This window comes from Phyllostomus discolor, chromosome 6 (genome assembly GCF_004126475.2).
Source record: "Phyllostomus discolor isolate MPI-MPIP mPhyDis1 chromosome 6, mPhyDis1.pri.v3, whole genome shotgun sequence".
NCBI lineage: Eukaryota > Metazoa > Chordata > Mammalia > Chiroptera > Phyllostomidae > Phyllostomus > Phyllostomus discolor.
The window spans coordinates 135,657,517-135,684,917 of NC_040908.2; the positions used below are offsets into that span (position 1 = coordinate 135,657,517).

Genomic DNA, 27,401 nt, shown 5'->3' on the forward strand with positions numbered 1-27,401 from the left:
GAGTGATTTAGAAAATCCCAGAACCTTCCAACCATGTAACGGCCATTTCAAATGATCTTAAAGACCAAGAAAAACAAAGCGGTTGTGATAAAATAATGAAGACAATACAAAATATTGCAAATAATTTTGTAAAGGATGTACATGTATATATATAAAAAAGAAATGTAATTGTGTGAGGTGGTTAAGATTATGGGTGGTTTTATTATTATTACTACTATTACTATTATTATCATTATTCCCATGTCCAAACTATCTTTGCAGTGTTGTTTAGTGCCCCTCAACTAAAGAAAAAGAGAGAAAGGACAGACGGACTCAGCACAGCACTGAGAGGAGGCCCGGGAGGCCCAGGGCTGAGAGGTGAGGCAGGAATGGAGACCGTCCTACATACCCAGAAGGAGAAGGCCAGGCAGGCCCTGGGGGAAGGGAAGCCCTGTAGGTATGGGCAGGGTTGTAATTAGTCTGATGCTAATTACAGAAGTCTCACCAGCTTATTAATTTTTCTGACAGACTCTGAATGAAAACTGAATTCCTTTATCAAGTCAGCTTGGGTTCAGAGGCACATTTCCTTTGTGGCCATCCTCATTCTTCTCTCAAACCAAGGCTTTTTTCTTTTTTTTCTTTTTTTTTTAAGAACAGCAGTAAAGTAAAATTTAGTAACAGAAGCGCACACCCTGGAGAAATTAAGGCTCCTGCCTTAAATGTAGAAATTCAAGACAGTTCCGGGAACTACAGGGGCTTGGATAAGCAAATGAACTACAATGTTTTCTACACTGGGAAACAGAAACAGAAGCACAAAATACTCAGCGCAGTATAAAGGCCCCCTGATCAGGCCCCACCCCATCTTTCTGGCATCACCTTGCATTCACCCCACAGACACCCATGCTCTGGGGGTCCCCCGAACACCTTCTTCACTCTCCTACCTCTGTGACTCTATCTGAGCTGCTGTGCCCACCCGAAAAGTCCTCACCTACAGCTGCTCGCTCACATTGGACCCTTCCTCAAGGCAGAGCCCAAAGCCACGTCCTCCTCAAAGCCTAACCTACTCCCTGCACTCTGAACTCATTGCTCATCCCTGAAGTAGACCCAGAGCACCTGGAACCTCCCCAAAGGCCTACACACAACCTGCCCTGCCATGCAGTCATCTGGGGAAGTGCCTTTTCTACCATGTTAAACCACAAGCAACTTGAGGCAAGGACCCTTTTCAGATTCCTACGTGGAACCTACCACAGTGTCTGGAATATATGCACACAGTAGGCACTCGGTAAACGCTTTGCGGAAAGACAAGAAAAAGAGGTGCATGGCATCTTTGGAGAGTCACTTCCTACCTCAGTCGCGCCTGTTAGGCAGTGCAGACACGAAGGCGTGCTCTTCTGCGGTCCCAAGCAGCGGAGCGGGGGGCCCTGCTTTTCTGGTTTCCGGCCTTCGGGAGACTCCAGCTTCCTCCCTAGTTGACCGTAGTCCGCTCGGCCCCAGGTAAACACCTTGCCCGTTTCTAAAAACAAACATTATTTGAGTTAAGGCTGCATTCCACAGCTCTCATGAATAGGCACTGAATTACGAGAGAAAGTGCGAACGTTTATCTTAGTACCGACTACTACGTACCAGGGGCCTTCCTGTCTGCCTGTGAGGAAAGAGCGGGCAGCCCTGGCCAGGTGGCTGCTCAGTTGGCTGGAGAACCGTCTTGCACACTAAAAGGTTGTGGGTTTGACCCCCAGTCAGGGCACAGACCAAGGGTGCAGGTTCAATCCTTGGCTGGAGTGCGTATGGGAGGCGTCCAATCAATGTCTGTCTCTGTCTCTGTCTCTGTCTCTCCCCCCTTCCTCTCTTTCTAAAATCAGTAATAAAATATCCTCAGGTGAGGATTTTTTAAAAAATGTACAAGTATCCACATTTTACATGTGTGGGAAACTGAGGTTCAGTGAGGTGAAATAACTCACTCGAGACCAGGTAAGTGGTGAGCAGCAGAGCTCGGCCCCACAGAGACCAACTCTAAAGCCCGCGCTCCTGCTCCAGCACAGACACGACCAGGACACAGACAGAGGGCCCACCCACCCTCTCTCTCCCCACACCTCATGGCACATTACCCGGATGTCTCTTCTCAGGCTTTCCTCTCTCTCTGTCTCACCTCCTCAGGCCCCCCAGCAGCCCCTGCTCCTGACTTGCCCTGTGTCACAACCTCTTAGGGCCTGACTCTGAGCTCCATTAATGGCCAATTTCCTGTGTTTTCCCCTCGGTGTCACATCAGAGGCCCTTTCGGAGTCTATGCTCTTACTCAAAGGAGCAATTCTAACAGTCCCCAGGCAAGCGTCTCTGTGTGCTGGGGAAGGGAGTGCGAGGAGGAAAAAAGACAAAATCATTTACAGCCAGGAAAGCATTCGGTTCCCCAGATGCACCACCTGGGAAGCCGGCCAGTGCTGAAGATGATTGAAGAAAATGAAGTTTGGAAAAAGAGAAATGGCCTTTCTTCTCCCAGATAAGAGAAATTTCACCAAATTCATTCAGTTGTACCAAGTGCCACACTTGTTATTTCAACAGAAATGCAAAATCCGATGAGGCATAGATTATTAACAGATTCTCTGCAATAAATATGCATAACCATGTGCGCTGTATAAAGTCTTTATACATGTTTATTTTAACAAAGAAAAACTTTGCTTAAGAGACAAAACACCGAGTAATGCATATTAAATTCTAGACAAATCCACTACATACTCTGTGTTTAGTATCAAAGCTTCATCTGGCCCCACATTCAACATATGGCTCGTAGTGTCGGCTGAAAAACAACCGCAGACGCACGGGGGAAATGTCAGCATCGCAGGCACGCAGGGCCCTGCCGGGTGCGGTTCTCAGGACCGGTCTCCTCCCGGACACCAGCACGGATGCCAAGGCGTTCACGGGGACCCCACTTCTGAGCTTCTTCAAAAAGGGGGCAAAGTCTGGGCAACCCGTGGGGTAGCGGGCCAGTTCCAAGAACTGCAAGTGGGTCCACTCAGTGGGTCCCCACCCCATGGCCAATGTGCGTGGTTCCTCTACACCGTGGACGCCCTTTCCTTACGTTCCTCATCTGAGAAACAACGGCTCAACCTCTGCAGTCCAGCTCACACACCACCATCCCACGAAAGCTTTCCTGACCCCTCCGTGCTCCGCAGAAAGGGTGAGACCCCGCCTCCCATGAGCCGTCGTGATCCTTGCACCATCGACTACTGCGTTCCCATCCAACAGCTGAGAAAACTGAAGTTCAGAGAAGCGAGCAGCCCAGGGTCACACGGCTGGGCCACCTCTCCTTCTGCGAGCCCATGACACCTCTCTACGTTGCTTATTCCTACTGGGCCACATCACTAGGTAACCACTCAACACTCTGCCTTCACTGCTATAGGGTCAGACCCCCAGAAATCCCACGTGCCCAGGACCCAAAAAGCATCCAAAAACGGAAAACTGTCTCTCTGCCTGAGCTGGCTGAGATTTACAAGCAGACCGCCCTAGCAGGGAGCTTCCCAAGCAGCCAGACAAGGAGACTGTGGTTTCTTCAGGTACCCCACCTTCCTCTGCTGGGAAAAACTGGCAAGTTGCTATCTGCAGTTCTGCAGGAGAACTGTGTTATCACAAATCCCACACTGAATCCTTTCTTATCAAGTAAAACATCTCAGAACCTTCCCCGCTATTGATTATTGATATCCAAGATGGGCAAGACTGCCAGAATATGGTGCCACCATTATTACATCTCCGATAGCAATTCAGCCATTCCACTTACATAGCACTTTTCACTTTCAAAGTGCTTTACAAAGATTAACTAATTAATCCTCATGCTCCCTGGGGAGGCCACAGACATCCTGTTAGAGACAAGCCCAGAAACCAGGCCCGCCTGGTGTCCAGCCTTCAGTCTCCAGCCTGCCTGCTCGGTCAGAGAGCTGCACTTTCTGAAGCTATTTCCCCCAAAGTACACTCCACCCCCGAAAGCCCACTCACAGCAGATGGAGGAGATGCTTTTATGTTTTCTCTTCAGTGGACGCTGACTGACCACCTCCACGGGGCTAGCACATTCATGGGCACTCTCTCACGTAATCCTCCTAATAATTCTGTGACGTATGCATTAGTTAGCTTATTTTCCAGATGAGGTTAAGTGACTTGAGAGGTGAAGTGACTTACTTGGTCAAGTGGAAACCGCCGGCAAGCGGAGGAACCTAAACTTAAGCCTGCGCCTCCCGACTGTGGGGCCGGCAGGCGCCCCAACGCTAACGCAACCACCGTCACACGCTGACAACACCTGGCCGATGGGACACGTCCTCACAGTGTTTGAGGGGGGGGGGGCCCAGATTAAATGGATACGTTCTGTGTACCATCCAGCTTCCCACCCTTCCCAGGAGGACACGCAGAACTCGGGACTGTAAGTACTAAACTGCAGGCATTAAACACAAGGATTCTAGGCCACCTGGGGTAAAAGGAAACAATAAATCCACACAAAAAAGATGCCCAATCCTGTCCTGCAGATAAATGTCTGCCTCAGGCTGAAGCACACCCTCAAATCTAGGAAGATTCAGATCACAAATGTCACACATGCATCTTTTCCTCAAAGAATTATGTATTAGTGAGCCCTGGCTGGCGTAGCTCAGTGGATTGAGTGCGGGCTGCGAACCAAAGCATCGCAGGTTCGATTCCCAGTCATGGCACATGCCTGGGTTGCAGGCCACGACCCCCAGCAACCACACACTGATGTTTCTCTCTCTCTTTCTCCCTCCCTTCCCTCTCTAAAAAATAAAAATAAATAAAATCTTTAAAAGAAATTATATATTACTGTGATAAAATAGAAATACATTAATATCATTCAAGAAGTGTAGGTATGTGTCTCCAGATACATGATAAATGACAAATAGGTCAAAATGAAGCCAGCGAGCAAAACCTAATTTAAAGGCATGTCCACGTGAGAATTAACAGGACTACAGAGCCAATAAATGCACACGGCCAACGATCCCAGCCCCAGGTGGAAAGCAGCGGGGGCTGAATGAGCAGCATCGACAGTGGGGGCCCGGGGAGCCTGAGGAAGCATTTCAAGCTAGAATGATCCTGGCAGGCTCGATGGGGCAAGTGGCATACAAGGTGAACGTCTGGATGAGAAAATGAGAGAAAACCCTCTAGGAACAGGAAGAGGGGGTGAGCAATGATGGACATCCAAAGGCACGAGGTGGGGCAGGTGGAGAGAGAGTGAGGGCCATGAGGAAGGGGGACGGGCCGGGGACTCGGGGCCGCCAGGCTGGGGCCAGCCCCAGGGCGATGCCGGGCTCAGAGCCTGGATCTCGGTTTCCCGACCAGGACCCCCGAGCTCACCCGCCTGCACGGCCCTGTCAGTGACACATGTTTAACCACCACCACCATATGCACATTTGTTTGTTTGTTTATACATTTATTATTTATGTATATTTATTTACTACACTTTAAATATAAATGTGTCTTGCATACATTTATAAATTATAAATGTATCCTTACTCAAAAAATATACAGTGTAAACATACTCAAAAAGTAGAAAATTTAAAAGAATGAGATTTTAAAAAAACATGTAAAAGGAGTCCATTTTCTCTTCCCATACCATGGCAATTTGGTCTGGCACGCTAGACAGGCAGACCATGCTAGACAGACAGACCAGGAGGAGGCTGCAGATTTCTGAACAGGGTTGGAGCCCAATGAAAGGAACATTCTGGAATGGTGCACCTGGCAAAGGATTGGAGGGCTCCAGTAATAATCACATTCATAGCCAGCACTCCCGTAGCGCCTACTCTGCGCCAGGCACTGTTCTAAACATTCTCTGCATAGTCTCCTGTTTATCCCTCCCAGCAACCCCACGAGACAGGCACTCTTACCTGCCTCATTTTACCGGCAAGGAACAAGGCACTCACCTTGTTCTCAGTGGCAGTGAGTGAAACGGGAAGGAAGAAGGGGACATTCCCTACAGCAACAGTCTAAGGTGCATCCGGACCGAAAGGAGGCTGGAATCACAAGGGGAAGACGTCAGAACCTGCCAGGCGTGGCGCCCAGCTAGGAGCGAGGGGAAGGGAGCAGGAGACACAGCGCCCCTGAGACTTTGGGGTTTCCCCCTCACTGGGAAGGCAGTGGTGCCGGTAAAGGAAATAGACAAATGGCCAGAGAAGCTAGACCGGGGTTCCCAGCAATGAGAATCACTGAATGTTAGTTCAAACCAAATGACCGAATGCTTCTGAGACCTTCAGCAAACATCTTATCAAACAGTCAACACAAAGAAGTAAACGAGGAGAAAGACAGCTAGGTACAAAGCCCTGGGGAGGGGGGCGGGGGCAGTACCCTGAGGTCGAGGATACTCAGGAAGGTGGGTGGTTGGTGAATATTCCAGGGGGCAGCATCCTGCCCTTCATTCTCCCTGGGCAGGCTACCTGGACTGGAGGTAAAGGCAGGTGAGGAGCCACTGCCACAGGCACAGCGAGAAACTGAGCGCTGGAGCGATAAGGGATTTCCCCCCTGTCCCAGGGAAAGGGGTCCTGAAGGTGTCAGGAGGACAGGTGCAGCACAGGGAATACAGTCAATACTTCTGCAATGATCACACACAGTGCCAGAAGGGTCCTTGAATTATTGGGGGAACACTTTGTAAGTTACATAATTGTCTAACGACTGTGTGTATGCCTAAAACTAATATAGAATAATACTGAATGAATGTCAATTGTAATTGAAAAATATAATTTTAAAAAAGAAACAAAAATATAGATTACAATGTAATATAAGGAATAATCCACATTTCCTTAACAGAATTTGACCCAAAAGGGAACAGAATGCCACCAAAGATACCACGATGTTGTTGGCAAACAGAAGTGGGTGTCAGCAAAGGACACCCACAGGTCAGGCGGAGAAAAGGCCACACAGCCTCTCTGTCCCTCCCAGGTAATGTTCTAGGCTGCGACGAGGCCTTCTGGGGCCCATACCATGGAGGACACTGCTCCCTACCTATGAGTTCATCATAATCCCTCTGCTCACAAACAGCAGTTACTCTCAGGGTGATCCCTTCTGAGTCCCTACAGCAGTGAGTTTTCAACCAGCGTGCTGCAAGAGTTTTTGAAACATGCGATGCCTGACTATTCTGTCAGGGGCACTGGCCTCTTTTCCCTTAGGATGTCCAATAAAAAAATGACAATAGCCAATACAACAGCTGCCTGGTATGAATGAATCAAAATCATACCTATGTTCTGGTAAAGACAGGCAAAAAGAAAGATGTTTTGGATGTGCCGTGAGATGAAAAGGTTTGAAAATCGCTGCCTTCAAGTCTAAGAACCTTGTTTCTGTAGCTCATCCTTCCTTCTGCCACATGGACAGAGATGTTGGGAAAAGGCCCTGGTGACAATAGCCAAGGACTGGTCACACAGAACGAACTGCCGGAGCCACCCAGCTAACCCTCCATGCAAGCAGGAGACAGCCCAGAGCTGGGGCACTGGAAGCGGCAGCGCCAGCACGCTCTTCCCTGAGGCCTCTGTACTGCCCCCCTCAGTCCCAGCTGTCTCACCACCCCAACCCCGTTCACCTAGTCATCAGTTGTCACTCACTCTTCAGCTCTGATGAGCCCTCACCCCCGAGCAGAGTCCCTGTGCAGCCACCTCAGAGAACCACGTTCCTCACCTCGGGGGCTCCGATGTCAGTTTATAAGTCAGAAGGACTGTCTGACTAATGTGGGTCTCCCCCTCCACAGAGTCAGCTCTACGATATCAGGGACTCTGCTTTTGCTCAGCCCTATTTCCAAGAATAATGCCCAGCACAAAGTAGGTGCTCACTAAATATTTGTTGCCTGAATGAACAAATGAATCTACTTGCTTCTTGCTCACTGCTGCTGAACTGTATCATTCGCTGGCTCCATCTTGAGCACCTTATCCCATATCTGTAAAAGGGGAATTGTAACATTGACCTTGTGGGGTTGCTGCAAGGACACTGTTGCATAAAGTGTGTGACACGTAATAATAAATGTTAGTCACTGTTACTGTTACTCTCCCCGACTGAACATCACAGCCTGGTTATCAAGGCTTTCTATAGTTCCACCCACAGTTTCTACCAGTTCATCAAATCTTCTCAGCCAGCTCCCATCCACCAGTGTCTCATGGTCAACGCTCTACTGATAATCCAAGGAAGGGAACAGCGCTGAAGGCTGGGCCATGAAATTTTGGATTTATGTTAAGATTTACACATAGTCTCTGGCACGTCAGAAGCCTCTGCAGTACTGCACGATGCAAATAAATTAAAGCTAGGGGAAAAGAAAAAAGGAGAAGAGGGGAGCCGTGGAGAAGTGAGACAAGGCAAGGTGCGCTGGCAAGGGAGGAAGCTTTAACCGAAGACCCCGAAGACCCGGAGCCTGATCCTGGCTTCTCTTCTGGGCTGCGTGACCTTGGGCAGATCGCTTCTGCTCTAGGGGCCGAGATTTCCACGTCCATAAAAGTAGAGTGCTGGCATAGATGACCCCCGAGACAGCTTCCTGATCGAAACTGTGATAAATGGTGTCTAAAGATCTTCGGTGTCAAAATGAGCAGTGTAGAATATAATGTTTCTGCCACCCTTGGAAAATTTAGTCTGGCCAGTGTCCTAAAATAAAACATCGACTTTAAACTCAAAGACCACACACACAGTTCGCAATTTAAATAAAAATTGGCACGTGACTGCATATGTAAGTATTTTCAGTAAAATTTCCCTAGTCTCTAAAGTCATATTATGAACAATATCACATAATAAAAAATTTGGAATTTTTTAAAAAATTAACACAGAAATAAAATTGCCAAACACGGGCTCTCTGACTGACGAAGGGGGGAAGCAGCAGCAGCCTGCAAAGAGAGTGAACAAAAAGGTAAGGAACAAGGGAGAATTTATTTATTGAGAGGTGACGCTAACACTCTACTTTAGGCACTGCTATTAAGTCATGTAATTTAATCAACCCTTAATGACTGGTGTGAGCCCCGTTTAATAGGAAAAGAAAGAGATCACAGAGGTGAAATGACTCGCTCAAGATCACAAAGCTAGTGAGTGGCAAAGCTACAATAACAATGAAAATGCTAACACAAATGGCTGGTATTTTGAGGGCACTTATTTCATGCTAAACCCTTACTACACGGATTGTTGCATTTAGTCCACAAGAAAACCCACTGAGTACGGATTATTATGACCGATTATTATCACACTACAGGTGAGGGAATCAAAGCGCAAGCGAGGTTAAGTCCCGGGCTCCGAGTCCACAGCTGTCAGGGGCAGAGCTCGCAGGGGAACCAGCAGGCTGGCACCAAGGTCAGGACCCCCAGCTCTATCCTGCAGAGGACACATCACCTTTCACTGAGTCACAGCGCCTCTTCACAAGTGAACACTTCCAAGGACTTCTGGAGGTTGTCCAAGGTCACGGGGATGCACGTGCAGGTAAGGGGCACAAAGAGAGCCTGCTTGGCAAAGATCAGAGCCCCAAAATATGCCGGGCGTTCCACACGGCTGCTCCATGTTCACCACGGACTTTATTAGCTGTCAAATCGGGGCACCAGCGATAGAAGTCAAGACAGTCACGTCCCGAGGAGCCCCCAGACCAGCTGCACACCGGACTATCTATCCCCACAGGGGTGGGCCTTCCCAGAAAAAAAATGAGTGTTTTCTTCTCCCAAACCGGTTGAGAAGATCTCAGGAAGCCCCAGTCCTAGTCCGTTTAGTAACTCCCTTGCCTTCCACACAGTGCTTCCCTCCAAATACACATGTTCTTCAGTGCTGGATGGCTGCCCCACTGTCGAGGGCACACTCCGCTTCCCACCCCCAGCCTTAGGGTCAGGCTGCGCCCCCGCCCGAGGTGCTGGTCAGCCTGCAACGCTGGCAGGCTTGCTTGTTCCACCTACAGAGCTCCTCGTCACCCTGCAGGGCCTGACTCGAATGTCACTGCCTCCCATCATCCTATTGTCAGAATGAGCTGCCCCTCCCTGCACAAGCCACTGGCATCATACTTGTATCTGTTTCAACAACTATTCTACACCACCCAATGTAAGATTATTCGACAACATGCCTTCTGTTGCCCTCTGTATTAGTCAAGGTTCTCCAGAGAGACAGAAACAATGGGATATACAAAGAGATCTACAGGGACCTGACTCCCATGATTATGGGAGCTGGCAAGTCAAAAATCTACAGAGCCAATGTCTCAGTTCAAAGCCTCTCAAGCAGGAAGAGCTGACATTTCACCTGGCAAGCAAGAGAATCCACTTTTACTCAGGAAGGGTCAGCCTTTTGTTCTATTCAGGTCTTCAACTGATTGGATGAGGCCCACCCACACCAGGGAGCGCAATCGGCTTTACTCGGTCTACCTTGTAAATGTTAATCTCATCCAAAAACACCCTCATGGAAACACTCAGAATATTGTTTACCAAATATCTAGGGACCCTGTGGCCCAGTCAAGTTGACATACAAATTAACCATCACCTCCATTAAAAAGTGTGAAGAACAGGGATCCTTTCTCTCTGCATCCTCACTGCACCTAGCACGGGGCCTGACCCAGGGCAGGTGCTCAGGGTTTGCTGACAGGAAAAAGGAGTTACAGGCATCGCTCTTACCATGCCACCAAGGACCATCCCATCCTACTCCCCAAAGAGAAAACAAAACTGAGGAAAATAAATAACTTTTCCAAATCACACAGGCCACTCAGAAGCAACGCTGGGCACTCACCATATTCAACAAATCAGCAGGTGCTGTCCCAGGGGCTGGGGCCGCGGCCGTGAACAAACGGACAAAACTCCCTTCCTTCGCAGAACTGAGAATCGGGCGCATGGAGGACAGGCAACAGACAAAAAGCTCATAGGCCCCATCCCCTGGCAAATGACTGGAGGTGTTACAGAGAAATATAACGCAGGGAAACAGAAAGGTAGAGCTGGGGAGGGAGCAGAAGCCCAGGACCCGTGCCCAGCTCACCACTTTCTGCCTGGAGCTTTTCCTCCAGCATGCGGTCTTCTTTAAAGGAAGAATCCTACATTGTAGAGACCTCAGCCAACTCTCACTGCCTCTCAGGACCATGATGAAAAGGGATCCAACACACACGAGTGCACTTTGCAAACTCTGAACACGGATGGGGGTCATATGCTATGACCATCACTCTTTCTCGAAAGTCAGTCTGCAGAGGGCGGGACCGCGAGCCCGGCTCTGAGGGGGCTGCTCTGGCTGAGTTCGTTGCGTGGGCTTCCTGCCCCTCCCAGGGCCCGGCAACACCTCAGGCTGCCGCTCACACCCAGCAGCCACTTAGCACCCGAGAAAAACTCCTGATTGAGGCCAGTGCCTCTGCAGATGTTTCCCCAGTCATTTCACAGGCAAACGCCAAAGCTTCTTCGCGCACACTTTTAGACTCTTATTAATAACATTTTAACATGTAGATTGCTGCCTAATGTTAGCTGCGTAATTAAAAAAAAATAATCCTGCTGCTCTCCCTCCCGGCAAGAAAGGAAACTATACCTCAGGGCTTCTGCAGCTAAGAATCACACCCTGCAGAAAAGCCAGTAGGAGGCTCAAGGAGGGAAGGGAGAGTGGGGGGAGTTGAAGCCAAGAAGCCAGTCCAATCCCTTGATCTTAGAGAAAATAAAAATGAGGCTGAAGGAGGGAAATGACGTGCCCAAGCACACATGTGTATTTTGGCAAAGCCGGAGCCAGAATCCCAGTTTCCCGCCCCCTGGCAGACTCCAACGACTGCCTCACGGGGAGACGGAAGGGGGAAGGCCGACCGCCGGTTCTCCGAGGACAGGCCTCTTCCCTACGTGACTCCCCTTGTGGTGAGCACTGTTCACCTGGAGAAGCAGCAGTGAGTTTCAGGTGTTCAAGGCAATTGTGGGAACAAGGTTCAAAGTTCTTTATACTCCACTTAGACTCACAGACGGGAACAGCAAGAAGGGGCCTCAGGGCACCCTGACCCAACTGTGTGCTTCCCTTCCAGACGGGGGACGCAAGGCCCAGTAAGCAAGGCGACTTACTTACCCAAGGTCAAAGAGTGAGCAAGAAGCCAAGCAAGACTAGGTCCCAGGCCGCCCTGACTTCTAGTACATCCTGTCCACAGCTTCTTGGAAAAACGCCAGCCAACCTTCAAAGCTTCCATTGCTACCTGCAATTTACCGAAGGCGTCCTGGGCTCCCCTGGCCAGGAAAACAGAGACAGGTGAGGTCCACGTGGTCCCTCACTGCCAGTCTCCCTGGGGTGGCTTTTTGGAAGACCACGGGCTCGGTGACTGAAAGGCACACACTTCTACCCCCATCTCCTCAGGGTTCCCCTCTCCCCACCTAGAACTGCTGTCCCTAACCTGGACTTCAGTTATGGTCCATTGCGAAAGATCATCAGCAGTTTCTATCTCTGTGAAGTTACAAAAAAAGAAGTTAAAAAAAAAAGGCCAAGCACTGCACCCAGCTGTTGGAGAGGCCGTGTTTCCTACTGATGATGATGACTCACAGCGCCCGAGCTGGAGGCAGGAGCTGGAAATGAGACTTAGCAAGGGAAAGCCGCGGTTCGCAAGCAGGCCTGGGCCTGCAGAGGAATGCTTGCTTGAGTTCCTTCAGTGAAACCCCAGTACCTGGCTATGGGAACACAGCGCCCCCTGCAGACCACCATGAGGCCTGGCAGGAGCAAGACCAGAGGCAAATGGTATACTGGAGCCAGCCTTCCTGCAAAGCCCACCATGACATCAAAGCTGTTACAGTAGCAAGCCAAGGGATCCCACAACCCCCCAGAAATACTATTTGCATCCTCAGCTTCCAAAGAGAAACTGGTTTTGGGTTAATGGGAGGCCCAGATTAGGATCTTCAAGCAGGGGAGACAAAGGTTGGTCCCAATCTTTTGGTGCAAATAATTCTTTAGGCGCAGGAGCAAGGAGGGGAGGGAGCTTTTCCTGGGATGCCAGTTCATGGTCAACCAGTGACAACGCTTTGGGACATGCCTTTGGATGGGGCTTCTCAAATTTCTTCTAACCCCCGCCTCGGGAACTCTCCCAGGCTCTTACCGACAGGTGGGTATAAAAGACCTATGGGAGACCTCATAGAGCTGGGCTCACAAATGAGGGAGCATTCTCCCACCCCCACATGTCAGGATGCTTCAAGGGAGAGAACTGAGCCACAGGACAAGGTCAGGAAGAACCCACGGAAGTGAAAACGTCCACTCCACTCTCAGTGGCTTGGGGGTTTGCCACTTGTATCAAGCAGGGGCAGCAAAGAGCACAGCTTAAGGAGGCCACTAAGAAGAGCCATTACGATCAAGCACCCAGCAGAGAAGGAAGACACTCAGGAGACTTGGAGTCCCAATAATTTCGATGTCAGGGGCTGGGGGAGGCTTGGGATGGAAGTCCACTGTCCAAGCTGGGGGACCGTGTGCCAGGCGCTGAAGTTATATTCAAATTGCTCCCCGGAGGGCCACAGCGGATGGTCTGGAGGGCCACCAGTCCAGACCCATGGTGGCACAGCCTGTCTTTCCTTCCACATCTGCTCATCTCCCTCCCACTCTGCTCCCTGCTCCCATCTGTTCTGCGGGCACCAGGAGAAGCACCCTTTATCAGCACCCGCCTTCCATAACAACCTGACACACTGTAAGACTACCCTGACGGCCTTCACCTGTAGTCACACCAGACACAGTAAGGACCAAAGCCACGGTGCCTTCCCTGGAGAAGCCGACTCCTCCAGGGCCAGGGACTGGGAAAGGCATCTGCTGCACAGGATTTTTCATCTCGTAGGAACAGCTCCAACCCAATCAGCAGAGCACTGTTACTATGGACCATCTGCCAGGACCCGGAAACAGCCCTGTTACATAAAGGGGCTGGTGTAATGAAATTTATTAAACTGGATTCTTCCTCTAGACGAAGTCCTTGAAGTGTCTCTTAGGAGGGGCTGTGTGGGGCAGGGGAGGGGCCCGGATCCAGGCTCCGCATCTGGTAGCTGTGGGACCGTCCCCCTGAGCTTCTGTGTTCTCAAGTTACAAAGAAGGATGAAATGGTCCTTCCCAGCATTTTAATTCCAATGACTTAGTATTGTTTTCACCAAAATGGCAAAAAAAAAAAAGGTGGGCTTACTTTGCTGTTACTTTTGTACTATAGAGTTAATCTTGTTTTTTTTTGTTTTTTTTTTTTTTTTTAAAGCAGAGCCTTCATATTTGTGGACTTAAAGGAGAGAAGTGGTGGGTTGAGCCAAGGACTGTGGGAGGAAGTGCGCAAAGGAGAAACCAAAGGTGAGGAGCTTCTATCAGCCCAGGCAGGACAGGCCCAAGCGAGTCTCCAGCCACTTCTCTGGGAGGCAGCGGCAGTGGGACCCCTGCCTGTGCACACGGTCACCTCCAGTTTACAAAGTGCTTTCACGTCCAGGATCTCCCTCGCGCCTCACAACACCCTCAACGCTGGCAGGGCGACGTCACCGACCTCCACTTCACACTGGGCACAGCGAGGCCAAGAAACGAGACAAGGTGAGTCCATGTCCCTTAGCTGCTCCTCACTCTCCTCCATGTAAATAACGTGGGAGTGAGCCGTACTGGGCAAACTGGGTAAGGATGACATGGAGGATTCTGTAAGGCCCTGGCAAAATGCCCGGCACACAGCTCGTCCTTGATAAACATGAGTGACCCTTCCCCGTCCACCTCTGTCTCCTCAGGGCGGTGCGGGAGGGGCCCCAGAGCGGCTCCTCTGAGGCTCCTGAGAAATGCTGCAAGATGGAAGGCCATGGTGGTGGCTTCCCAGGTGACCTTCCATGTGGCCCAAGACAACTTCCCAGAAGGCAGCCCCATGAGCCAGATAACACCGGTCCCTACCGATCTCATGGACTCTAATAACCACCCAGCTCATGGGGGATGGGGCCCCCCAAAACCCAGAGTACCGCAAAATCAGCCAGAGATGAGAACTAAAGTGAGACACGAGCCTGTGGCCTCCACGGGGGAGCCTCCGAGAGCCACCCTGAGGTGGGCCCCTCCTTCCCTGTTCTTGTCTATCACCCGCCCCTCCCCACAGAAACGCCCCTGCTCTTCCTCCGCTCCCAGAGCAACACCTGAACAAGGACCCGTGCCTGTCCGCTTGCACGTTTCCAGCCCCTTCCCGTTCGGTCTGGCCCCGTGTTGAGCAAACTGCACCAGGGTGCACTTCCCACTTCTATACCTGGAAGGTCCTCCCCTGACCTCTGCCTGGTCCACAAATATCTGTTCAATAACAGAGCGAAGGAAGAAAGGAATGTGTAGACGACTGGATGACACAGTATATCCCTGTGAGGCAGGCAAATCAGGGAGTATGACTCTCATTTAACAGATGACGGCATTCAGGCCCAGAGAGGCTGAATGACTTGCCCAAGACCGTGCAGCCAGCAAGCAGCCAAATTAGAACTTGAACCTGGCTTTTCAGGGCTACTTTGGTCATGCCAGGCTTTCTCCTAAGGTGTAGAAAGTCACTGTCCTATTAGGAAAAAGCTGACCCAAGATTCCTCAGAATGGACCACTTCCATCTTGGCACACATCAGAGAGCACTCACTGGCCCTGGCTGTCACTATGGTTACTGAGAGTTCCCGTGAGACAGGCAAGGTCCCCTGAGAAAGGGCAAGCACGGTGCCATCTGTCAGGAACCTGAAATGATGACAAAGTTACAGCCTGGTCACTTAAAGCTCACTTTCAGCGAGCTCCTGGAACAAATCAATCCGACCAGGAAAGAGGAAGAGGATCCCTGAATGGAAACAGAGCTCTCTGCCAGGGACCTCCAAGCCCTCCCCAGACCATCTGGTGAGCTCACAGCACACCTGCTGCCCCCAACCACCGTGGACAGATAGGGAAAGGGGCGACCCACAGCAAGGCCTGGCAGACATTCAGGGGCAAAGCTGGCCCCCAAGTCCTGGGTCACCAGGCGTGGCTGTCCACCTCAGGGAATGAGGCTCTCAGCCTGGGGCTGCTCTGAGAAGGTGGGAAGTGGGCAGGGCCACAGGCTGAGTCTCCTCAGCACAGCCACTGAAAACAGTACGGCATCCACTTGCAAAAGTGCAAGCTGTCCCCTGGACCTGGCCCTCACTGAGCCTCTGCCCCACCCCAGGGGACAGCCAGGGACCAGCAAGGGGTGAGGGGAAGGACACAGCACGGCAAGTTCCTAATCCCGTGGGCCTCGCATGTGGCGAGGAGACAGGGACAGCAAGGAAGTAAACAATGACGACACTATGGTTTCAGGCCATGAAAACTGATATAGTGAAAAATAAAGCAGGCGGGAGAAGAGTGAGGCTGGGACAGAGCGGCGGTGGCTATTTCCAACGGGGTGGGCAGCAAGCAGTGGAGTGTGGCAGTGGCTCGTGGGGACCAGAGAGACGAGCGCTCCTGGCAGAGGGGACTGCCCAAGGTGCCTCGCCTCTCAGACGTAAGCCCTCCCTCCCGGGGTTGTGAGGAGAATGTAAGTGGCAGCACCTGGCAGGGCACCCAGCACGTGGCGAGTGCTTGGCAAACACCGGTTCCCTGCCCTATTCTCACCCCAGGGAAATGTTTTTAAAAATTCTGTTCGACCAACTGTGCTAACTCACATCTTATTACAGCGTGCCTCTGACGAGGCCCTGGGCTGCCCATCTGTGGGGCATGGGGGCTATGAGAGGACCCCTGGCAAAGGTTCCATCACAGCACAGCCTGACAGGAGGGCCTCGGCCTGAAGGAGAGTGGGGCAGATGGGGGGGAGCAGCAAAGACAGTGAACACTGCCCTTCCTGCAGGTAGGAGGGTGGAAATCATTAGGACCAGACACTTGAAGAAACCAGGGGTGAGGCAGAAAGTTAACTCCTGTCCCCTTTCCTTCTTACCTCTGGCTCACTGGCCCAGGGCCCAGGGCCCAGGCCCCTGTCTCCTGACTCATAGGGCAGCCAGCTAGAGGCCAAACCAATCTCAGCTCTTCTCACAAGCAAGGAGATAGCTGGGTCTTAACTCATGGTGAGACCTTAGGTAGTCCCCTTCCCCCTAGGGGCCTGAGTTGGCCCATTCATAAAAAAAGAGGAGGGCCTAGGTGACGCCCGGGGGTCCTCTCAGCTCTGACCTTGCTAATTCTGACTCTGGATGCTGGCCCTACCCACCTCACCCCCAAGGCTGTCTGCCTGCCCACTGCTGCCATCTAGTGGCCCTCTGTGGCCAGCTGCACTTGGCTTTGGCCAGGCCCCTGTCAAGCCCCTTACTAGAATGCACCTATTTCTAAGAGTGAATCCTGCTTCTGCTTCAGCCTGACACACACCGCACCTCTCTGCACCACAGATCAATGGGTGTTCATTGCCAAACAAACCAAAAATAACACCAGAACTTTATCTCTCTAGCAGAGATGACACACTGCAGCTGAGAGTCTGACCTCCCTTCCCAAAGAGAGGAAGTGACCTGCCCAAGGTCACACAGCTGCCTGGCTTCCAGATCAGTGCACCGTTCCACTTTACCACAATGCTTAGGGCTGGTGGGCACCCTGGAAACCAAAAATAAAGTCAGCCCGGGCCAAGAAAAACAAAGCCTTTGAAAGGTGGGAAATAAACTGTCAGGATTTCTTACAAACCTCAAGAAATGGTAAGATCAGGCATGTGAACATGTGAGCAATGCTTGCAGAAATCCACTGGAAATAACAAAGAGGCGGTGCCCAGGGTATCTCCTGACTTTGGAGGACCTCGATCACAAGGACACCTGCAGATCTGCCATAAACCAGCCTCCAAGCCACCCCCACAGCCTGGATCCTGGGCCAGGCAGCCCACCAGAGGATAAGAAAGACACGGGTGTAGCAGCACGCATCTGCTTGGGCTTCCCCCACCACAGGAGATTCTCTACGCCCAGGCCTCTCAGCACCTGGCCAGAGGAGCTCAATAAAGGTGTATACAGGCAGATCCCTTAGATTCTTATGTAATCATGGGGACTGCCTGTGGACTCAGCTGACCACCCTCTTGCTCTGTCTGCAGCCTAGTCCGGAACCCTACAGTACAGACCCTGAAAAAAACATACTGTAGGTCACTTGCCTTTTCTGGGCTCTATTACCTCACACCTGCAGCATAATGGGACTCTCCTGGATGATCTTCAAAGTCCTTTTAATTCTAGAATTTGAAACCAAATCAAGGCTACTCTTCACCTGCAGAGCAGATGAGGAAGGAGGAAGTAATCAAACAAGGCTTCCCTCTAGAGGCTCAGTGCTGTCACTACACCCTCTCAGCTCAGCCCTGCCACTGAACTCCATTTAATCCCACCCTGAACTCGGAACAGAAATGGACTTGCCCACGTGCAAAGGAGAGGGAGAAAAGGCAAGGACACCAGCCTCCAGAAACCAAAGAGGCCTCTGAGCAGGTTCCACACCATCAGAGAAATTCTCCATCCTTAGGAACAACTGTGTCTTGGAGCTCAAAGGACATTTTGTGACCTCCCGACTCCATTCAGATAAGGAAAGCACGGCTCAGGGACGTTCGGAAGGGACTTGCCTGAGGTCACGAAACTGACTCACCACTGCGCCAAAAATAGATTTCCCCTTTCCTGCCTCCTTCTACAGTCTCTTGCCTCTTTACCATTCGACCTCCCAACTGAGGCCCGTGGAAGGGATTTGTCAAGGACTTATACGCAGGAATGGGTAGCAAAGAGGCCATCCCTACCCTGAGGGGCAAGGAGTTTTATTCATCAGCTTTAACATTTATGGGGGATAGAGTCAAACTGGAAAGTACATATCAGCATAGAAAATATAAAAGAAAATAAAATTCATAATCCCACCAATCAGAGACAATATCCTGGCATATTTCTTTATAGTCTTTTCTATGCGAACATCCCTTTTTAAAGAAATAGAAGTTACAGTGTGGTAACTTATTGTAATCTACTCTTTTCATTCATTATATCGTGAGCACAACCCTCTGTCATTAAATGTTGTCTAAAACAGCCTAATTAATGGCTATATATTCCAAAATAATAAGGTACATTTAACCAATCCCCCTACAGTCTCCTTTGTTTCCATGCATATGTTTTTGTCATTATAACTCAGGCAACAATGAATGGCAGCATTCTAAATATTCTAGCATCCATAATTATTTCCTTAGGCCAGTTTTTTTTTTAATAAGGCAGAATTTCAGAGCTGGAATGGCCCTTAGAAATCATTATGTCCACAACTTCCCATTGTCCAACCGGGAAAAAGGACACCAGAGTTTTGTGTCTTGCCAGAGGACAAAAAGGCAGCAACAGAACCAAGCCCCAAACTCTCCACCCATTCAAATGTGACCTTGAAGGGTCTGGGCCACTCCTCCGGCTCTTGGTCACATTCTTTTTTAGTCTTCTACTAAATATTCCAGTTTTTCACCCAATACGCTTCCAGAAGGATTTTATATCCCCTTGTAGTCTGAAGTAGAGTGCTATACACATGCAGGTGAGCATTCCACAAATACCTGCAGAAGGATCAAGGATTACCCTCCTTATTGCTTGGGAAAGTCACTGGCAAAAGCTCAATTCAAGGATAACTAAGAATTACCTTCTTTATTGCTTGGAAAAGTCACTGGCAAATGCTCAGTTAATGAGTGAGAGCATTCGGAGACACACACGCAACTTGGAATCAGAGCTGCAAGCTTGGGGACAAAAAAATCAGGTTCAAGTTTTAGCTCTGCCCATCGCTGTGAACCAGGGCAAATGCAGTTAGCCAAATGAGGGCCTTCTCTGTGAAAGCAAGGATAGTAACACCCGCCTTGCCAACTTCATAGGAGAAAATGGATGTGAAAGCACATGATAGCGAAAAAAGTGGGCCGTGAGAGCTCCGACTGCTATTGTATGATCATAAGTGGAAATGCAGCTGCTTCCATGAATCCTGGAACAGCCCTTGAACCTCGCTCCAGGGCACCATCTCCTGGTTTCTGTTCCACACACAAACCCACTAAGGGACTATATAGCTGTGCATTTCAGGTAATGCATTTCGGTGTTTTCTTGAAGCAGAACCTCACGTACAGAAGGAACTATTATTCCTGCTTCAGGTCCCAGGGTGATTAGTGTAGGTCATCCTCACTTCCTCTTCTTCTCCAGAGAGACCGTGACAAGGTGGATGAAGCACTGGACTGAGAGCCACAAGACCTGTGTTCTGTCCCAGCTCCTTTTCTCACTCCCTGTGCTTCTCCCTCTCCAGTCCTCAGTTTCCCCATCTGTAAACTGAGGAGTCGGGCCAGTTGAGCCCCAAGTTCCACTCCTGACATTCTGAGGACTCTAGGATAAAAACTAATGACTTTAATAATAAGCAAAAACTGTCCATTTCAAAATAGTTCTTTGAGCTTGGTTTGACTTTCAGCCACTGGGTTTTCAAAGTTCTAAAGTACAAACCTCATTCCAAAGCACCTGCTTTAAATAGAGCCCATGAGGTCAGAATCTCCCTGAGCTCGGTTGAGGTTTCATGATATATGGTCCCAAAGATGTTGTAATATACACTGTCACCCTATTCTGGCAGGGATCTTGGCCCCAAAACAGAAAAATCAGCATTAGGTATATTTATAAACTCGGTTCAGTGTGAATCAATGGAGGCTTGGATTTCACTAATGCTTAGATATCAAATGCAATAAAATATTTCTTGGTCTGTGACACTTGAAGAAAGGAGAGTAATCCCTTCCACATATGTCATGCGACTCCCCGCGTTAGAGAAAAAGAATAAAACACTTCTCAACTGAAGAATATAACCAAGAACCGGGAGGACAGTGACGGGAAGGGAAAGAATTCACTGAAAAGCAGAATTGGATCCCTAGCTCAAACGCTGCTGTAAAGTCACCTTCTCTCCTCTTTGATTCAGTCTTTTCTTTTGCAAAGTGAGGAGGTTTCTTGTTCCATCTCTGATTCTCTGGAAGGTCTAACACTCTAGGACTTTCTCAGGTGACACGGAAGAAACCGAAGAATGTCAAGCACTCAGTATTTGTACTTTTTCAACCCACAGCCATTGTGAGACCACAAGACTACTTTGGGATATTGCATGGCTCAGGGAAAGCTTCCAGCATCCCAAAAGCAACCGGATTCTGGACATTCTGGCCAACCCCACATTAAGGTTCAGATCTTGGATAAATCATTCCTCTTGAAAGTCTAATTAATCACCAGCAGCCACCACTTGGCGTTTTTAAGCGCTGGTCTTTCTGTACTCTCCAGGAGAGCTCTGAATCAATCTGTGACCTATCCAGAGACATTCATATCCAGCCCCTCAGAGACCTTTGCCGGAAGAGGCGCTATGGGGCATCTGGCCTCCAGAGGGCCCCAGAGTTTCAGAGGGAAGAGGAAGCTGATGTGCACTGAACCCACACTGGAGCTCAGTCCTGTGCTGGGTGCTGGAAGCATCTCATTTAGTTCTCAGCCAAGGTCAGCAATACTCCATTTTCCTAATGAAAAAAATAAGCTCAGAGAAGTTAGGTTTATTCATTTGTCCAACATTTACTGCGTACCTACCTCGCATGTGCCAAATATTTCGCTGAGCACTAAGAATACAATGCTGAGCAAAACAAACGTGGTCCCTGCCCTCATGGAGCCTATGGTCTAAGGGACAGGGGAACTACTCATGGAATACAAAAAAAAAAAAAAATAGCACAAAGGACAAGTTGTAGTGGTCTGAGAACACATAAAAGGGAAAAGTGATTAGTCAACATGTCAAGGAAAGTCCTCCCTGAGGAGGTGATGACTAAGCTGAAGCCTGAAGACAAAAAAAAAAAAAAAAAAAAAAAGGATGCAATGATGTTAAATGAAGGAGTACAGGGACACGTGTGCCAAACAGAGAAAACCTCAGGTGCAAAGGCACTGCAGTGGGAAATGCATGACGCATCCAAGGGACCAAGGAGGCCCGAGTGGAGACCGGCTGGCGGTCCAGAGCCAGCACGGGAAGCAGTGGAGCTGGACAGGGAAGCAGAGGGCAGAGCACTAAGGACTGTGCTTTTCTCACAGGAGCCCTGGGAAGCTGTTGGAACGTGTCACGATGAGTTAGAAAAGATATTCCAGACGAGGTAAGAAAACAGACTGGCAGGGAGAGGAAGTGAGTGTGGGAAGATGAGGACACCAGTCAGGGGCCACTGCAGGATCCAGGCAGGAGGCGGCAGCACTTAGGGTGGCAACAGAGACGGAGAGAGGCGGTGCCCACCCGCAGCCACACAGAGCTGAGATTCCAACTTAGGCCCGTGTGACTTCAAAGCCCACGTGTCCCTCCACCTTGTCATTTACTCATTCATTCAGCAATTAGTTACTGATCATCTGCTAAGTGCCAGGCCTGGGCCAGGTGCTGAGGATATAGCTGTGAATAAAACAGACAATGCTGGCATGGAATTTACAGGCTGGACATTAAACAAATAAGAATGCAAATCGATGTATACAGTTACACATTGGGATGGGTACCACGAAGGAACAACAGTGTGATCAAGAGACTTTAACAAGGAAAATTACGTATAAGGCCAAGAAGTCCTTCCAAACTGTTGATAAAATAAAAGAACCACTTGCCTGCTGCTTGTAAGTGAAAGGTTTTAGAAAGCTTTGCCTGTCAGAGTTGGAAATGGAGCATCACATTCCTGGCCAGCTCACGAGCCCTCAGGGGAGAAGCTGGTACCTCGAGCTCTGCACAGACCTTGTTGAAATAGAAGCCTTTCTAAAAGCAACTGCTGACTCCTTAATATGCTCACATATCCCAACCTCAGGCACCTCTCACTTATGCGTGCACACAGCATTTTACAAATACTTGAGATCGTTCACACGGATTCATTTAGCTGAACCTCATCACAGAGCTATGTGGAATGCGCACAGGTTTGAATATCCTGCTTGAGAGATGAGGAGGTCGAAGCCTCGACAGGTAAGGTGACTTAACCAACGTCACCAAACTAGGACGGCACCCAGATCTGCCCTCCAGCTCTCACTAGAAGCACCTCGGGCCAGGAAATCGTGACTCTCAGATAAGACAGCTGCAGGTCTCTGAGCCTGGAAAAAGTCACCCAGGAGTCCCATGAAGTTCCCAAGAACAATGATCAGGGACATCAAGCAGCTTGAGAAAGGTTTCTAGAATGCAGCTTCCCCAGCCTGAGACACAGGTACCCTTGCCAACTTTCCCAGATTAGAACAGGTTCGCCTGGACTCTTTCCAAGTGCCTCTGACTAACAGAGAAAAGTATTTTTCCATCGCAAACACTGCAGGCAGGCACCAGACTCCTGAAAGGGGAGGGCAGAGACTGCATCCAGATCCCTCTACAGACAAACTGTCAGGTTATCCTGATGCCCTGTGAACCACCTAGCTGAGCGCCTGCCCCTGGGGGTGGCAGTCTTGGGCAGAGTTTCTCGAACTTGGCACAACTAACGTTCATTTCGGGCTGGGTATTTCTTTGTTGTGAGAGGTACCCTTGCACTGTAGGATGTTTAGCAGCATCCCTGGCCTCTACCAACTGGGTTGTAATAGCGCCCCCTAGTTGTGACAACCAAATGTCTCCAGACATTGCAAATGTCCCCAAGGTTGAGAATCACTGGTCTAGGGCCTACGGAGAAAGGAAAGCAGAATCCATTCCCTTCCTCTCATCCTAGCCCACCCCACCCCATCCCATCTTACTGGATAGATACGTGGTCACTGTGCAGAAACTTTTTTAATCGGCGTCACACAAGGCCCTCCTGAAGGAGACTGGGAACAGCCTCTGCGCTAATGTGGCCTGCAGGTAGGTCCTGGGAACAATTCACCACCAGCGCTTGTGAAAACAACTGGAGTCAAATAACTCCTTGTTCTGCTAATGAGCTGCTTCTGACCCTGTGAGCAAATCTTGTTCCCATTAACGTGAGCAGCTGAGTCTGATTAAACCGGAGGCCCTGGGTGTTTCTTCTCAATGACACTGAGCCCGGTCAAAGGCGTCCAGTGCTGCCAGATGGAGCACAACACCGGTAAATGAAAGGGCAGCACGCTCCCATTTACCCACATTCAGTGCAGCAACCAGGACACGCAAACGTCCCAGCTCCTAACCACTCTGATCTTAGGAGAAAGGGGAAAGTGACAGGTATATAAACAAGCGATCTGAATTAACAAGTTAATTAAACAGCTGAAACATTACCAAAAAAATCACACTCTCAAGTGGAGGTGGAGACCTGGAGCTGAGCTCCAGAGCAGCTGGGGTGACTCAGTGTCACATACGTGGGTTCCAACCCCCCACCCGAGGGCTGGGCTGCTGGCCCAGAAGTGGAAACCAGCATCAGTTACAACGCTTCAAAGCCATAATCAAAGAAGCAGCATCTTCACGTCTTTCATTTAGTCAGCTACCTAACTAGTTAAAGGGTTTGCTGACAGACTCAACCAAACTCACTACCATTTGGTAGTAAGTGTATTTCACTGCACTGCAATTCTTTGAAGACTGACTAACCATGAAACGCCTACCTGTTAATACCCAATTACTCATATGACTGCTAGTTTCTATGCTGCTTCTGCACGCTGTACTTAGCTCTATTGTTGCACATCTCATACTGCAATGTACTGAATTTTCACAACGGATCTGTCCCCCCTAGTGGACAGTGTGCTCCTTGAGGGCAGGGTTGATACCTAGTACAGTGATGGTATATAAACAGTCCTCCATATGTATGATGGGTGGATGGACAGGTGAATGGCCAAGTCTTCCTTCTCTACATTCTTACACTTCAGCTTGTCTGCACATTCTAGTGGAAGGGCATGGCCTGTGTCTCCTCTCCTGTTTCTCCAAGGTTTACAAGGATATTGCTCAATAGGTTCCCGATAAACAATGACTGATTTGGTTGGACTTCTGAACCCAAAGAGACAAACTGAGGCCTTCTGATCATGAACTAGTGAGTCCAAGAACAGAGGTCAGAAATCCTCACTGTCCACCCCGCTTCATGTACATGCCAATGTGTTTTGTCTCTTAACCAGATCCAGTCGGATGCAGGAACAGAATACATTCGCTACTAGACAGTAGAGATCGTATGGCGCCTTCTCTCACAGAGCTCGTTGTCTGCGGGAAAAGACAGACATTAGCAATTACGCAAGTAAGCCGCTATCGTGCTCAGTGAGTCTTTTTTAAGAAAAGCTTATGTGGATGTTGCCCATCCTTAAGCAGTCTGAACCTTTTGGAGGAGAGTCACGATTTTCCTCCAAATAAATAAACACTCTTTCCTTAGAGCAGCCTCTGAAGTTTTTTACATGGAAAATTTATTAAACACCTTTGTAATATAGGCCTCTGTTCCACAGTGGTTGTAAATGGTTTTAAAAGACCAATTAAAAGCATCGTATCTACGAATACTCATAAGTCGATGCCTGTGTGTTCCAGTGGGTGGTAGGCGTGACTTACCAAGGACAACTGAAGCTGACCTGAAAACCTACAAAAGTCAGAGAGCACTGGAATGACAGTCACCAGATATTTGGGAGCATAGAAAGCCCGGTTTGGCTAACGAGCAGGCCGAGAGCAGGCAAGAGGACTCCTGAGAGAGCCCCTGGAGTTCAGAAGGCCTTGACAAGATTATGGATCTTAAGAATCCCAGATCACCTGCCTGGAAACCTCGGTGTCAGCCAGCAGGAGCTCTAGGAGGGTGGGAAAGAAGAAAGACCATGAAGACACAAACCACAAGAACAAAGTCAGGGATACGAAGACCAGGAAAGAACAGCCCTCAGGGAAGGATGAGGAATAAATGAAGACTCAAGGGAAGATAAAAATGCCCACAGCGGGCAGCATGGCAGGAGAAGATGACGTCTCAGGGAATGGATGGGGTGTCTGAGTCAGTGTTCACAGTTCATTAGGGTCAACAAACGTTCTAACTGAAACACCATGCCCGCTGTGATTCAAGGTGATCGTACCTCAACCATGAAACACAACAGTTGGCAGAAGTAGACTTACACTTGTTCATATGGAGAATACAATAGGTAATAAATAATAATACAAAATAAACTGTTTCACATACTCACAACTGTAAACCTACTTTTGCCCACCCTGGTATTTACCTTCAAGGTAACAGTTTCTGCTGCCTTTAATTTAGATTCAAGTGGAAATACAGAGTCATCTCTTCAGCTATGACAAGGCAGCCTCCCCAACAGCCTGGACACGCTTCTGGGGGGTGCTTGCTGCAATGGGCTCCTTTTCAAAACCTCATGGACTCTCAGGGCCAGAAGGCAATAACCTAACCCAGTCTTGCCTTTTTGGGTGCAAATCTGTGATTCAGAGAGGAAAAGCCATATATCTGGCAGCCTGCAGAACCCGATCCGAGGTGCTCCCCTTCCCAGTCCTAAAAACGTCTCATTGGTAGAATCCAACCTACTTAATCCTGAGCATCCATGGCTGTTTAGACAGCTGTCCCCCACAGCTGCTCTTATCGACCAGTTCTCTGCTGCTTCCTTACCTGTCTGAGCAACCAGGTGTGTCCACCCACTCCAGACAGCGGTGACCTTTTCACTCTGAAAACAATGAGCTTCTACTTCCTGGGGCACAGGAAGGAAAGCAGCCTGGGCAGCCAGCTGCCCGTGCTTGTTGCGTCCCCAAACATACAGCTCTCCGGCGTCTTAAGCAAGCAGAAGGGGAACAAAAGAAGAGAGGGAACATTAGTCCCGAATGATGGGAAAGAACACAAATCTGAAAAACAGGTAGTACCGAAAGTTATGTGATTTTTATGCTACAGTGCTGAGTAGAGCGAGGCAAGATACAAAATTCATATATGGCATAATATTAGATTTTTTAATTCTATAAATAGGAAACAAGGCCAAATACTCTTAGTTGTCAAGGAATAGGAATATGTGAGTTTGTTTTTCCACTGATTCATTCAACAAATATTTATTCAACATCTACCATGTGAAAGATATCTTTCTCTATATTCCATAGCTTTTAAAATACACGCTTGCATTACTTCTTGTTAGGAAAAATATATTAACTTTTTAAAATAACAGGTCAAAATTATATGATTTAAGCATAAACTTTTGTTTTAATTTTTTTTTCAGTTGCAGTTGACATGCAATGTTCATTAGTTCCGGGTGTAACGGCATGGAGGTCAGGCATGTATGCAACTTCCTAGGTGAGCCCCCCCGAGAGTCCAGCCCCCATCTGCCACCTCACGCAGTTATTGCAGGATCACTGAGTGTGTTCCCGACACCGTACTGCACATCCCAGTGACTGTGCTCGTACCTGCCGGTTTGTGTCCTTAATCCCTCCACCTTTGCACCCAGCCTCCCACCCCCAACCCATCTAGCAACCCTGTTTCTTTTCTGTATCTATGAGTCTGTTTCTGTCTTGTGTGTTTGTTTTGTGTTTTAGATTCCACATGTAAATGATCATATGGTATTTGTCTTTGTCTGACACAGTTCACTTATGAAGCCTAAACTTGTTACGCATAAGACTTCACTACACGCCCTGTCCAGCAGACACTGTCTTGACACCACATCACACCTGCACGGCACTTCAGCTCACTTGGACCTCACAATGACCCTGGGATAGAAGCAGGGATACGACTGACTGGCACTGTAATTTAACAGAAAAAGAGCACATTCAGAGCC

The 27,401-nt window shown here is 49.2% G+C and overlaps 1 protein-coding gene across 1 annotated transcript in view; it reads right to left on the reverse strand.

The window, feature by feature from the left end:
* The window catches only part of SERGEF (secretion regulating guanine nucleotide exchange factor), a 184,276-nt gene that overhangs the window by 134,476 nt on the left and 22,399 nt on the right, over positions 1–27,401 (reverse strand). The window contains 2 exon segments of the mRNA XM_028517714.2: positions 1,326–1,492; positions 26,258–26,416. Coding sequence (XP_028373515.1) covers positions 1,326–1,492; positions 26,258–26,416 — 326 coding nt within the window.